The following is a 15,017-nucleotide window of genomic DNA, read 5'->3' as shown; positions in this document are numbered from 1 at the left end:
AAATTACATGCATTGCCCTCCTACTTCTGCATTTTGCCCATGAGGAAATGCAGTGATCAAACTATTTTAAACATTTTTCAGTGGAATTGGTGTTCTAATATACTGTACATCAGTCACTACCAATGACTAAACAGCTATAATCCTGGGTGTATATTTTGATCCAGTAGTGAATTCCTTGCCATAATCATTGCACGTAAAACATTTTATATTGACATGAGACCAGTATCTGGTTTTCTGGAAGATGTGGAGCAAGCATCTGAATTTACCTGAGTCTTTAGAAAACCAGGTTGGTGTGAATTTTTATCAGAGTTCATCACATGTACTCTTCTGTGAACAGTTGTGAGGGATGCAGCCTAAGGAGTGAGATTGCATTTATCAATGCTGTATTTCAACAGTGATGCTAAAAACTGCAATAACTAAACTGCAGTCAGACTCATGAAGGTGGAGTCAAAGAAGTAGAACAAAGCCTCAAATCCCCACCTGCTTTTGAAAAAGTACATCTAATCAGCTATGTCTTCCCTCTCCTGCAATAAAACATTTCGGTTTACTAAAGTCATTTCAGTTTACTAAAGCTATTGTATGTGCTAGCTTAGGTTATCCTTTACCCAAGCATGTTTATAACACGTGTTGTATCTATGGAAATTTCTGATGGTTGCAGGCTTGGGTTGTCTTTGATGTTTCCATGAATAGGTGTCATTGTCAGAGTGCATGTTGATGCTGACAAACAGGAGAGCCTCTTCTGCTTTCAGTTGATCTGATGCAACACAGTTAGAGATCTGGGAAAATGTATTGCATAAAGGGACTATTACATGGTACAGGATACTTTGGGGGCTCTATAATGCTTTCCCCATACGTATCTTAATCCAAATTTTAAGTGTGCACTAAATTTACGTAACATTTTCTTGTTTATATTCTTGCCGCACAAGTTCTTATTCCTATTACTCCTTGCTAGTGACCATTTTGCTGGAGGTTTTCCCAAAAGTTCAATACAGCTCGTGACATACAAATTAAAAACAATGGGAAAACACAATAAAACAATTGAATAGGGTCAACAAGAATATCTTATTCTGGGAAGCAGGTCATTACTAGTAAGTAGCATTGTTGATATAACTGTCAACAATGGAAAATCATTCTTTTGTATTTTAAGTACCCTGCTATTCTGTGGTTGGTTATTTAAAGTAAAACGGTAGCCGGGAGGGTGGGAAGCTTGGCTGTGTGCACTAACTGGCTTTCAGCCTCCATGAGGTTTTTCCATTTTGTAGAATGTAATTTGTGTTGTTGGATGCTGAATGCATTGGACAACAAATACATAGTAAATGTTTTGAATTTTCGAAGAGAATGTCTTCGTAGAATCTTCATCTTAAAAGTGTCAGACCTCAGTTTTTTCCAGCAGGTTTTGTAATGGTTTTATCTGGAAGCTACTGTCGACAAGTGTTTCATCACTTCCTTTTCTTTTTGTCTATCATGTAGAAAATTGTTCCTTGATAACAGACTGATGTTGTTGGTTTGCTTTATTACTTAATTGACTGGGTAAGAAATATAAATCTTTATGTAGTTTTACCTTAGGACTTGGCTGTAGACCAGGTGGTGGAACCCTTTTCTGCCCAGGGCCGTATTCCCTGCTGGGCAGCCTTCCAAGGGCCATGTACTGATAGTGGCAGGCCAAAGTAGACAAAACAACAAATGTGAATTGTTTTTACACTAGGCTTCTTCACACTCTCCTCCTAACATTTCACCCAGACAAGAGGCATTTTCAGAGTTCAAGGACACATTCCAGCCAATGATGGCTGTGATTTGGGGAGACTTTTGAGATCCAAATAGAGAGGCCTGAAGGGCCACATGTGGCCCTTACATTGAGGTCCTCCACCCCTCCTGTAGATAGTAGATTTTATGGTGTGTTCTTGGTGGAAGCGGGAAGCATGTGTAGTGATGTGTAGCAGTCTATAGATTTCTAATGTAAAGTAGTATCATTACCGTATTTTTCGCCCTATAGGACGCACTTTTTCCCCTCCAAAAATGAAGGGGAAATCTGGGTGCGTCCTATGGGGCGAATGCAGGCTTCGCGGACCTCTCCGCTAGCAGCGGGAGCGCTCCCGCTGCTGGCGGAGAGGTGCCTGCATGCCGAAGCCTGCGCGCGCTGAGCTCAGCGCGTCCAGGCTTCGCGGACCTCTCCGCTAGCAGCGGGAGCGCTCCCGCTGCTGGCGGGGAGGTGCCTGCATGCGGAAGCCTGCGCGCGCTGAGCTCAGCGCGTCCAGGCTTCGCGGACCTCTCCGCTAGCAGCGGGAGCGCTCCCGCTGCTGGCGGAGAGGTGCCTGCATGCCGAAGCCTGCGCGCGCTGAGCTCAGCGCGTCCAGGCTTCGCGGACCCCTCCGCTAGCAGCGGGAGCGCTCCCGCTGCTGGCGGAGAGGTGCCTGCATGCCAAAGCCTGCGCGCGCTGAGCTCAGCGCGTCCAGGCTTCGCGGACCTCTCCGCTAGCAGCGGGAGCGCTCCCGCTGCTGGCGGAGAGGTGCCTGCATGCTGAAGCCTGCGCGCGCTGAGCTCAGCGCGTCCAGGCTTCGCGGACCTCTCCGCTAGCAGCGGGAGCCAGCACTGGGCTCCCACGGCTTGCAGAGAGCTGCCTGTTTGGGGGCTGGGGTTGGGGGAAGCTCGGGCTTCCCCAACCCCGCGCCTGGGGGGGAAATAATTTTTTTCCTTTATTTCCCCCCCAAAAAACTAGGTGCGCCTTATGGGACGGTGCGTCCTATAGGGCGAAAAATACGGTATATATCTACATAACAGTGTTCAGAAAGTGTCCCTGTTTCATGGGCCAGTGATGAATCATTGAACCAATGATGCTTTCAGAGGCTGTAACTAGTGGCTGGGGCATAAGATTAATGGTACCATTATGGTAATTGCCATTTTGAGACAGTGCACATTTTCTTTAAATCGGGGTGGCAAATCTACAACTGCTTCCATTGACTCACCAACCCTTTCCCTAATAAGACATCCCTTTCTTTCCCTCTCAACTTACCCTGCAAAAACCATGTTGTCATTTTCTGACATGGTGGCATTGCATGAAGGTCTTTTGTCTCTACTAGCAGTGGTGCCATGCCTGAGGAAGAAGAGGTGATTTTGAAGCATAAGTTGAGAGTTTTGCTTTTTATTTGCAGTGCTGCACTTGGTCACATCCACACTGCTGTGCAGCTTTTAGAGGGTTAGCTAAACTTCACTGTGACTTTGAGCTGAAAACGGTGAACCACTCATGCTGTACACAGTCAGCAGTGCAATTACTTGATAACGCTTTGGCAGATGATTACTGCTTAATACTTGGCACCTTCATTTGTAATCTTTTAAGAGCCTAGTTGCTACAGATAAAACTTGTAAATCGTGTTTGTGTTCATGCTTCGGTGACTATACCAGAGCTGTTAGTATTTCATGTTTCTTAGGTCGTGGATACACCATTGGTATGACTCTGCATAAGGCAGCTTTGTATGTTCGATTTCCTGAAAGTCTGCCTTTCTTAAGAGGATTGGTCACTTCCTCTAGGAAGTGGAACTGCATAATAAGCAATAATTGTGTGTGATAGGGTGGCAAGTGCTGCTAGGGCAGACTAGTCAGGAATTCTTAGGACTGAGAAAAACTGTTCACTGTCCTTCAGAACGTTTTTGCCAGTGCCAGATGTTCCCTTTTGTCTATTTGTATGAGAAAGTTCACCTGCTTATTTACATTGCCCCTCTTGCTCTGTTCTTTCAATTAGTGTGCCAACATCAAATGTACCTACACCTGATAGCTGCAGAGTGTTGTGATATCATCTTATAAAAACTATTTCATGATTTGCCTAGGATTGCCAGGTAGCTAAACTAAGAAGGAAGAAGCAGTAACCAGGTGAGAGAGAAATAAACTTGTGGCAAAGCATCAACAGTTACAGAATAATGGTTCCACTGGGCCAAACAAGATGAATATTTGAGTTTTGGGCAAATATTACTGAACTTCCCAGAATGACTTTACTATGGTTAGTGACTGCCTGCTGAGCACAGTGCTGCACAGCCCACCAGCAGAGACCTCTACAGCACATTGGTGCTCTAACAGCACATTTGTGCACCACAAGAAGATGCCTCTGCCCATCCTTGGATAGGAACAGACAGTGGGCCAGGTCCAAGGGATTTGAGTCAGAGCTTTGGCTAACTTTTGAAGCAGCTTACCTAGGTCAATGTAAGTAGGGATAACCTAAGTTTCAATTTCAGTCAATTTGGCTCTTTTGTATTACTTTATTCCACGGGTAGCCAAACTAAGGCTTGGGGGCTGTATCCAGCCCAATCGCCTTCTAAATCCGGCCTGCGGATGGTCCGGGAATCAGCGTGTTTTTATTTGAGTAGACTGTCTCATTTTATTTAAAATGCATCTCTGGGTTGTTTGTGGGGCATAGGAATTTGTTCATTCCCCCCCCCCCCAAATATAGTCTGGCCCCCCACAAGGTCTGTGGGACAGTGGACTGCCCCCCTGCTGAAAAACCTTGCTGACCCCTGCATTCGCTGCTTTATCACGTTGTATGGTGGAGCTCGGCCCTGTTGTACCTAGTATGCTTGATGTCAGGATAGTGATATGAGAAATGCTGGGCAGGTATTTAACCTGTGTGCCACCATCTAGCTCTGGCTGAAGAAAAGAATAGCTAGGAGACCAGGTCTTGCTGGCTACAGGCTGTCTTTGCCACTGTTTCCTGGAGCCAGGTCTGACACCTAGGCCCAAGTTCTGCTTGCATTACAACACCCAGTGCCTCGGGGTCAGATGTAATCTTTCAACCAAACTGCAGATAGTGGTATTAACTTACACATGGTCACACGGAAGGTTACTGCTTCCCTGGTCTGTCTTCTTGTCTAGGAAGGGTACAAATCCCCACCAAGGATCCCTGAAATAGTGAATTCCCAAGAGCCTACAAATCATGCCTGCATTGGACTTGATGAACCCTGGGATCCCTTCCAATTTTATGATTTGGGGTGTGTGTGTGTGATACATCTAGAATCTCTCAGACATTTGTACCCTGGTTTTGGTAGTGACTAAAGATACTTTGCTGGGTTGAGGCTGGGATGCCAACTACGTTGGTTCTTGGAGGTATCAGATCATGGCACGTACACCGCGGGTTCATCTCTTTTGGATCACTGCAGCACAGATTATGTGGGGCTTGCCTTTGTATTTGGAAACTGCAGCTGCAGAAAGGCTTGTGGCTAGGGCCAGTTATGGAGAGCATGTGAATGAATCCTTGGCAACAACAGCTAGATTAGCTGGTGGTCCTAATTATTTTGAAATGTGCCGCTGCAAATATTGAGTTGCTTTGTATGTGCTTGCCTCATGGAGCCATTTCAGTAGTGGAACTTTGGGTGAGGAAATGACCTTTTGGCAAGTTTGCTCAACTGAAGTTTTCTAGGGATAAGTGGAACCTGCAACAAATTGCAAACACTTTTAGGAGGCCAGCCAACTATGCCCTCTTCCATTGCACCTCTTTTGTTTTTCATTTCTCTCCCCCCAGTACGCCCCCATCACCAGTCAGTAAGCATTCTGTGCCCACTGAGTATATTACATCCTTGTTGGTCCTACTTTTGTTTTTCTCCCCCATCATTACCGTATTTTTCGCCCTATAGGACGCACTTTTTCCCCTCCAAAAATGAAGGGGAAATGTGTGTGCGTCCTATGGGGCGAATGCAGGCTTTCGCTGAAGCCTGAACAGCGAGAGGCATCGGTGCGCATCGACCCCTCTCGCTCTCCACGCTTCAGGAAGCTATCCGCAAGCCTTGCGAGCCCGGTGGGAGTTCCTGCGGGCTTGCAAGGCTTGCGGGCGGCAGCCTGCAGCCCGAAACACAGGGCGCCCTCCGGAGGACGCCCCGTGTTCTGGGCAGATGTCCGCAAGCCTTGCGCGCTCGGCGGGAGGTCCCTCTGGGCGCGCAAGGCTTGGGGCAGCAGCCTTTTCTATGGGCTGGGGAATAATTTTTTTTTATTAGTCCCCCCCCCAAAAAAGGAGGTGCGTCCTATGGGCCAGTGTGCCTTATAGGGCGAAAAATACGGTACTTTTGTTTTTCTCCCCCAAGTTTCTTTTATGCTTTTGAGTGTCTTGGGGTTTCTTAAGCCAGTTAAGTGTATTGAAACCTTCCTTATCTGCATGAATGGTGACATTTTTGGCTATGTAGGGTGCCAAGCTCAGAGAATGAGTTTGTTATAGGATAACACTCCTGTTTGGTGCTCTGAGTGAGATATGAGTGCCTGGACTGAAGCAATGGTAGAAACGCCCTTGGCTTGTCAACGCTGCCATTTGTGTTTAGTGTAGGGACAGCCTGGCTTCAGTGCTACATACAGCTTTGTTTATTTCTTATTTGCAGCGTGCTTCCTTCTATCTCCATGAAATAGCCACTTGTTAAAGCCACTGCATAATGTGCTTTGAAGCTTTGTTTAATACATATGTATTTCAGCATTCTCCTTCATGACCAAACCAAGTTTCCCTTTGACCTCCATTGAAGTTGTCTGTCAGTAATGTTGTAAGGCTCAATTGTTTTGGCATTATGCAACAGAGGACTCTGGGCCTCTTCCTCTGACTCACTGTGGTTGTACTTCCTGTCTTGTAATGTATGTCCTTTGGTGTCCGCTTGCTAAAAGCTTGTCTCTTTTTATGAAATGGTTTCCAGTAAGACTTCAAGTTTTAATTAGCAGATCAATCAATTAAAGTTGATAGGGGAAGGAAGAACAGGTGTTTGTGAGTATGAATGGAGTATGTATTTGTTTAAGTGTGTAGGGTGAAAGGGAGATGCTTGTCCTGGCCCCACCTTCCACAGCGCCTAGTCCAACCCCCTTCAATGAAGGAATCTTTTGGGGGGGCTCAAACCCACAACCCTGAGACTAAGAGAGTCGTGCTGAGCCTGCTCTTGTTTTAAATGGATGTAGTTTTTACCAGAAGGACTGTGAACTGTTGTGGAAATCATGTTTTTAGGAAAGCAACAACTACTTAGGGGTTTTTTTCAGAGGAGCTTGGTACAAGGGATGTATGTGTCCTAGGCTGTCAGAGATGGCTTTAAAAAGAACTGCTTCTGCTGTTGTGGCAGATGCTCTGTTGGATGCTTTTCAGTAGGGCACCTGGTCCATGGCCTCCACTGTGGTTGCCCAGAGAAACATCTCGTTGAGACAGTGGCTCATTGATTCTAGTTTGGAAGCACACTTGGCCAGTCTCCTTTTCTCAGGGGCAATGAAGCTGATGATGATGATGATGATTAATAATAATAATAATAATAATAATAATATAATTTTATTATTTATATGAAACTCATCTGACTAGGTTGCCCTAGTCACTCTGTGGCTCCCAACAAAATATTTTAAAAAACCAATAAAACATCAAACATAAAAAACTTCCCCTACACTTTTTGGGAGTATCTGCAGGTTCACTTGGTGGAAATAAGAAATAAATCCAAGGTACTGCCTTCTGCTAAAAAAGATGAATGCAAGGGATGACAGTCTTCCTTTTTTCATCCCCCCCATGCAGCATTTCTACCTAAATGAGAGCCTTGATTGAGAGTTTCCAAGTGACTGAAGAAGACCACTGTTGTGACTGAAGCAACTAAGATGTTTTTCCTTGTCCATAATGTTGAAATAATTGATTTCTGTGCAGACTGCAGTTAAGTATGTAGTCGTTCTCATAGAGAAGACTTGTATAAAGCTGCTCTAAAGTTTTATATCTTGATAATGGGGTGGCTCATTGGAGGGTCTGCTTGGTACTAGTTCTTTTCAGACTGCAGATCTGTGAGCTCTGGCTTCCATCATGGTGTCCTGTTGTGCCAGAAGCAGTTTAGTCATGCTGGCCACATGACCTGGAAAGCTATCTGTGGACAAATGCTGGCTCCCTCAGCTTGAAAGCGGAGATGAGCGCCGCACCCCATAGTTGAATTTGACTGGATTTAACCGTCCAGGGGTCCTTTACCTTACTAAGCTAACAACTTTGAAGGTTAATTGGGATGAGGATAACATAAAAAATTTAAAGTAATATAATAAAGTATCAACAAAATATTATTTGTTTATTATTAGTAATAATAGCCAGAAACCAAGCGGCATAATCTGTCTACACAGATATGTATTTGGTTGCCTCTTGAAACCCAACACAACTGATGCATTCCTACAGAGAACCAGATTTGCTAACCCACATCAGATCACAGAGAAACATATTTGTACCTACAAGCCACCTTCTTTTACAACTAGCTGTCAGCCATCTCTGCTTTTATGTTTCTCGGTCTCTGTTGCAAAATTTCCATTTCTTACCTACAGACACCATCAGCCCCCTCCCCTTAAGTAGCAGAGGTGTACCATCTTTTCCATCTTTGATGGGTTTCCCCTTCCAGACATCCCAGAGAGATCTCTGTATATTTCCCAACCATTTTTCACCATTAAATAAAATATTGCCAGACATTCCTGGCCATCAATAAGTGTTTTTTCTTTTAACCTGAATGAAACCAAGAATTATCAGAACATTCCACAAAAACCTAAATTAAGTTTGGATTACTTGGGATTTCCTGACAAAGGAATATTGCTCAGTCAGTGTAATAGTACTGCGGTTTGCACCTTGTGGCAAGCCAGGCTATGGTTTATCATGAACAAACGCAAATGCTAATATTGTGCCCACCTTGTTCCTTCCCCCGCCCCAAGTGGGGAGAAAAGAAACTGGAGTGCCAGCTTAACATTATAAACCAGTGCTTGTGGTTTGTTTGTTTTTCCAAGAAGATGACTTACCACAGCCATCACCAACTTGGTTATGTTGGATTTCTAGAAGAAGAAGAAAAGAATTGGAAACTTTTCTGTAGCTGCAAATCTGAGATCTGATTTACCAAGTTTATTGAATTACTGTTTACTTGTAAATTTTTAAAGATTTATTTTGATTAGTGTAAAATTTATACACTGCTTGATTGAAAAAACAGCAACCTCAAAGCAGCTTACAAACGATAAAATAGTAAAACTGAGAAAAATTCACAGCCATACTTAAACATACAAAAGTTAAAATACTAAAATAAGACAGCAAAGAAAGCTCAAATATATTAAGGGGGAAATGAGTAAGGTGTACTTAGTGTGATTTAAATGTTATATTCAAACATATAGCTTTACTTAGAATTTTTTATTGGATTCCTTGAAAATATTTGGAGAAATGACAACTCTGTAGCATCTTACTTCCTTTACCTTTAGATTTAAATATAATTTTAGGATGCCTGAATTGCTATGCACATAAAAAAATCAGCTTCCTGGGGATAGCCATCTGAGAAATTAATTACAGCCTTGATTTAAACTGTTATTATTGTATCCATTCTAGCTCACCAGTTTGATGGGGGCTATGCTTTCATGTCTCAGTAAACCTTAATTACCATGAATATGTAAATGGAGCAAAAAAACACAGCCCATGACTAGTGCTGCATCTGGGGATCGCAGTTTGTTTTGCTACAAACAAACCATGATTGTTCTTGGGTTTCCAATTGTGTTTTGTTTGAAATAAAACAAACCATGATCCTTAGTTCAGAAGTAAAGCTAAGCCAAGGCTCATGGTTTGTTGCACCCGCTCATGCTAGGGGAGGATCTAAGTGGGAGTGATTTGTGCATTTATTTTGCACTTACTCTGATGTGCAGACTGAGCAAATTTATATCCATTTATATCCATTCATTGCTGCCAAGTGATTTTAGAAAATGATGCATTTTAAAAAGTGCCTTCACTATCTAGGATCCCATAAAGGTAAAGGGACCCCTGACCATTAGGTCCAGTCGTGGCCGACTCTGGGGTTGCGGTCCTCATCTCACTTTATTGGCCGAGGGAGCCGGCATACAGCTTCCGGGTCATGTGGCCAGCATGACTAAGACGCTTCTGGCGAACCAGAGCAGCACACGGAAACGCCGTTTACCTTCCTGCCGGAGCGGTACCTATTTATCTACTTGCACTTTTTGGCGTGCTTTCAAACTGCTAGGTGGGCAGGAGCAGGGACCGAGCAACGGGAGCTCACCCCGTCGCAGGGATTTGAATTGCCAACCTTCTGATCGGCAAGTCCTAGGCTCTGTGGTTTAACCCACAGCGCCATGCGCGCTAGGATCCCATGCTCATGGTCAAATAAAGATCATACATCATTGAACCTTTTCAGTCTTGGTTCCTGTTTCCTATGAATACGGTAGTCTCGTCAGCATGACTAGAAAGCAACAGGAACATGTCTTTCTAGGTAACAAAGTCTCACACAATGGATCTGCATAAGACACTATGCACTCAGTGGGAGAGGATTGGGAGTGACTCTCAAGGCAAGTTGCCAAGTGCTTTGTTCTTGTTTTTGTAATTGGAGATTCTATTATCTTGGGGAAAAGTCTCAAAACACTTTGGGGTTTAAAGCAAAATATGCTTTCATGGGGCCTTACCAGGTTCTGTGTCCTGAATTCATGGGTGTAACAACAACAAAGAAACTGCACTGGTCCATTCAGCATTCATTTATTTGTACAGGGCTATTATAGCCTATGTTTTCTGCAGTCTTAAGTGCAAGGTGGCTCATAGATGCAACATAATTTAAAAACACTGCTTTATTAGGAAACGAAAGACCAGCAGGGAATAATGACTAAAATCAAATGTTTTTATTTCTTTATCCTGAATTTTTAAAAAACCCTTCTGATTTGAGTTTGTGTGGATTTTGGGAGGCTTCAACAAACTGAGCTGTAGTTACTCAAAAAGCAAGTGGTTTTAAGACTGGGAAATGCTTTTCAAAGCATTATGAAAGTAGCGTTCTGCTAGCTAGGAAGACAAACATTTCCAGAGCTTTAGGGCATGTACTTCTTGATAAACACATGGATTCTTAGTCTCTCTCCCCGCTCCAAGAGTATCAAATCTATTTTATTAACATATTAAGAGCTTAATTTCAGTGTAGGAAAAAGAGATGGAATTATGATAATGTTTTAATAGCATCACAGGTGTTTGGGGAGTATTTTTGTGACTCCTGTACAGTGGTGCCTCGCAAGACGAAAAGAATCCGTTCAGTGAGTCTCTTCGTCTAGCGGTTTTTTCGTCTTGCGAAGCAAGCCCATTAGCGGATTAGTGCTATTAGCGGTTTAGCGGCTATTAGCGGCTATTAAAGGTTTAAGGGATTAGCAGATTAGCTGCTAAAAGGCTATTAGCAGCTTAGTGCCTTAGAAAAAGGGGGTGAGGAGCGGGGGGGGGAAAACCCCAGGAATCGCAAGACATTTTCGTCTTGCGAAGCAAGCCCATAGCAAATTCGTTTTGCGAAGCACCTCCAAAACGGAAAACCCTTTCGTCTAGCGGGTTTTCCGTCTTGCGAGGCATTCGTCTTGCGGGGCACCACTGTATATAGTAGCAGCTGTTGGCTGAGGTGGTAGGAGAAAATTGAGTTTGCATACCACAAAAGGAAGGCAGGAAATAGAAAGCTTGATGTTTGTACACTGGTGCCTTTATTTTATGTTTACAAATGATTGAAGACTTGTCCAAAATGATGTACCAGCATCCATTTAGAAATCTGGATGCATCTAATTTGGTAAAATTGCTAGGAATTCTCAGTTGCTACCAGAGACATCTGAAAGTCTTTCCATATGTATCAGATATCTCAAGGTCTCACTTAGACCTTCCAGATCCACTTGCTTCATCCAAGAAAGCTCTTTATGCTTCTGAGCCTCCATGTGTACTAGCTATATAGTTAAGGAAGCAGCAGCAATTGCACCAACTCTAAATATTTGCTAATTTAAAATATAAATCTAAGCACAATCTGCCATTAACCATGGAAACCATGAACAACATGTTGAACTGTACAGTATTTATCATTATCATTCCCATACATCAGGGTGGCCATATTGATGTTCTTGAGATACTTGTGGACTCCACTTCTGATCAACCCCAGTCAGCATGATTGATAGTCAAGGATTATGGGACTTGTAGTTCACCAACATATGGAGGACACCACATTGACTACTTCATAAAACTGTCATTGTCTTCCTTTGTATGCTATTACTAAATGTACCAGCGTTCTCATTAAGGTGACCATTAGATCCTATGGGCTTAATTTTGTAACAGTGCGCTGTTCCAGAATAGGATTTTAAAAGTATTGTTTGTCAGTCCTCATAATTGCAGTATCTTTTTTATGCCACTGAAGTAACATCATCTTGTAAAAATACTCTGCAGAGATTTCCTGCCTCGTGGATCTGGAATTGTTACCAGGCGTCCCCTCATTCTTCAGCTTATCTTTTCTAAAACAGGTATGTGGTTTTTTCATTGTATTTGAAGAGTGACCCAAGTCCTTGTGTGAATGCTGATATGTCCGTGTGCAGTTTCTTCTTTGACTGTGACTACTCTAGAATGCAGAAATCTTTATTTGCTCTGGTTAACTAGCATTGTTTATGTTTTTGTGGGACTGTATTTCAATGTTCTTAACACGTTTCCAAGCCAGGGTCTTTATTAAGTACCGTATTTTTCTCTCTATAAGACGCACCAGACCACAAGACACACCTAGTTTTTGGAGGAGGAAAACAAGAAAAAAAAAATCTGAATCTCAGAAGCCAGAACAGCAAGAGGAGTCGCTACGCAGTGAAAGCAGCAATCCCTCTTGCTGTTCTGGCTTCTGTGATAGCTGTGCAGCCTGCATTCGCTCCATAACACACACACAGATTTCCCTTTACTTTTTAGGAGGGGAAAAAGTGAGTCTTATAGAGCAAAAAATACGGTAATTTACTATGCTTTGGTAAAAACCATGGACATGCTTTTTCTGAATATGTTACTTGACTTGTAAAACAAATATGGATAATGAATCAATCAATTTTGTAGAGTATTAGAATTGTATTCTTAAATCTGAGTGAGGGGAGACTGTGTACAAGTTGAACCAGTGCCCGGCTGCACTTGTGGGCCAATAAGCTGAAATTGAATCCTGCTAAGACAGAAATTGTGAGTGAGTAGTTTCCAGGTCTAAGAATTAGGAACTTTGCCTATTCTAGATGGGATTGCACTTCCTCTGAATGAATATTGGGGGGCAGTGGGGTGACGAAGTAGCCTGGGGATGTCATGCAGCAGTCAAGACTAAGCTGCTGCCTGGGCCACCCTGTTCTAAGGGGTTGACCTAAGACAAACAGCAACAACAGTTTGTTGGTCACTGTGCCCAACAAACAGTGCATAGCACGATTATGATAGCATCTCTCCTCACACTGCCCAGGGCTGGCTGCTCAGTTCATCATTCGCAGGAACTGCACTCAACACCTTGGCACCACCTACCTGAGCCAGTGTACTAAGCAAAAACCAACTTGCAGCACAGCTGTAGCTGCCTCCTCTTTCTGCCCTTTCTTGTGCACTGTGCACTGACTGCCTAGTTTGGTGGAGATGCACAGGAGCAACTGTGGCGGTCTAGTGAAGGTTTTCTGTGGGGTTTTTAAAGAGCTTTCTTATGGTTATGGCTGACAGACACATTGGATAGCAGAACATCATGTGTCATGGGGGTGGTGATAGGCTCTCCTGAGAGTATGATCCTTCAGCAGCTGACCAACCATCCAGGAGTTGCCAACCATTTGGGGCTTTTGGGCACACATTTTCAAACTGGGCAAATTGTTGTGAGCATCTTGCACATCCCACAAGCAAGCACACTCCACAGCCTATTGTACTGGCTTCAGTAGAATGCTTCTTTCAAGCCCAGTTTCAGCAGGGAAAGGATAAGGGGGGGACCATGTGGACACCATGGAAGACCTCTCTGGGCACATCCCTTGGGACCAAAGCATCAGCACATTGGTAACATAACACAGTAAATGGGCAATGAATATTTGCATAATTTAGGAAATACAGTGTGTCTCCCCCTCCCCTCATATTTTCATCTCACAAAATGAAACTGCTGTGCATGCTGTGCAGCCCTACTAAATTAGGCATGCAATATAAAGCATTTGGTATAGTTAAAATTGGTTTTTGGTGACAGCTCCTGAGTGAGCCCCCAAAAGCTTTTCCAGAGGTGTGAATTCCAATCTGACAAAGTGTTTTCTCTCTTTCAGAATATGCAGAATTTTTGCACTGCAAGTCTAAGAAGTTTACAGATTTTGATGAAGTCCGACAGGAGATCGAAGCGGAGACAGACAGGGTTACAGGAACAAATAAAGGCATCTCTCCTGTTCCCATTAACCTGAGGGTGTATTCACCACATGGTAGGTGTAGTTTTGTGCTCTGGATAAACCTTTTAAAAGCAGATATTACTGGACTGAATACATATATGTGAGGGCTAATGGACTACTCCGGTATCCTGGACTGGAAATATTCAGTAAAATGGAAAACTATATCTTTATTTGGTACTTAGGGAGTAAGAGTCTGTATATAGCTTAAGCTGTAGGAGGATGTGAAGGCATTAGATGCATTATCATGGTTAAAAAAAGGCTTTGGGGTCTTATTGTCGTGAGGACAACTAGCTAGATTTTCCTAATGGCTTGATGACCTTCTCAAAAGGAAGTTCTTAGCACTGTGCTCATTTTTCTTTTCAGTATTGAATCTGACTTTGATTGACCTTCCGGGTATCACTAAGGTGCCAGTCGGTGACCAACCCCAGGACATTGAGTACCAGATAAAAGATATGATTTTGCAATTCATCAGCAGAGAGAGTAGCCTGATTCTTGCTGTGACTCCAGCCAACATGGATTTGGCCAACTCAGATGCTCTCAAAATGGCCAAAGAAGTTGACCCACAAGGTAAAAAAATATCCTGATTTCTTTCACCTGTTGCACTGATAAATTCCACACAGTTCCATGGCAGAATACTGTAGGGTCTCCAAAATCTCAATCTGAGCTTCTCAGCTAAAATAATTGGGAAGCCCCAAATCATTCTAGGTAGAATAGTCCAGTGCCAATGTGCTTTTTCTATGGTCCTGTGCCAGATACATTTCTCTGCTAAAATGCTGGTCTTTTAAAGGAATTTTCTAGAGGATCCTGGGAACAGAATGATAGTAGCAGAAACCATAAGGTTAGGACAACTGGAACTTAAAATTGCATGGCAGAACAAGATGGAATAATTCATACCCTTGGTGGCAATAATT

General features: G+C 43.3%; 1 protein-coding gene across 14 annotated transcripts in view; it reads left to right on the top strand.

Moving 5' to 3' along the window:
- Window positions 1-15,017, top strand: part of DNM2 (dynamin 2) — a 60,938-nt gene that overhangs the window by 4,543 nt on the left and 41,378 nt on the right. For 11 of the 14 annotated variants that reach the window (XM_083419756.1, XM_083419755.1, XM_083419751.1 and 8 more), the window contains exons 2-4: window positions 12,149-12,222; window positions 13,990-14,139; window positions 14,470-14,673. In XM_083419756.1, coding sequence (XP_083275882.1) covers window positions 12,149-12,222; window positions 13,990-14,139; window positions 14,470-14,673 — 428 coding nt within the window. Of the gene's footprint in view, window positions 1-7,503; window positions 7,636-12,148; window positions 12,223-13,989; window positions 14,140-14,469; window positions 14,674-15,017 lie in introns of those variants that run through there. The other 3 variants (XM_083419749.1, XM_083419748.1, XM_083419747.1) reach the window with 1 other exon arrangement.

This window comes from Podarcis tiliguerta, assembly GCF_965153285.1.
Source record: "Podarcis tiliguerta genome assembly, chromosome: 17".
Lineage (NCBI taxonomy): Eukaryota > Metazoa > Chordata > Lepidosauria > Squamata > Lacertidae > Podarcis > Podarcis tiliguerta.
This window is presented reverse-complemented; position numbering and strand designations above follow the sequence as displayed.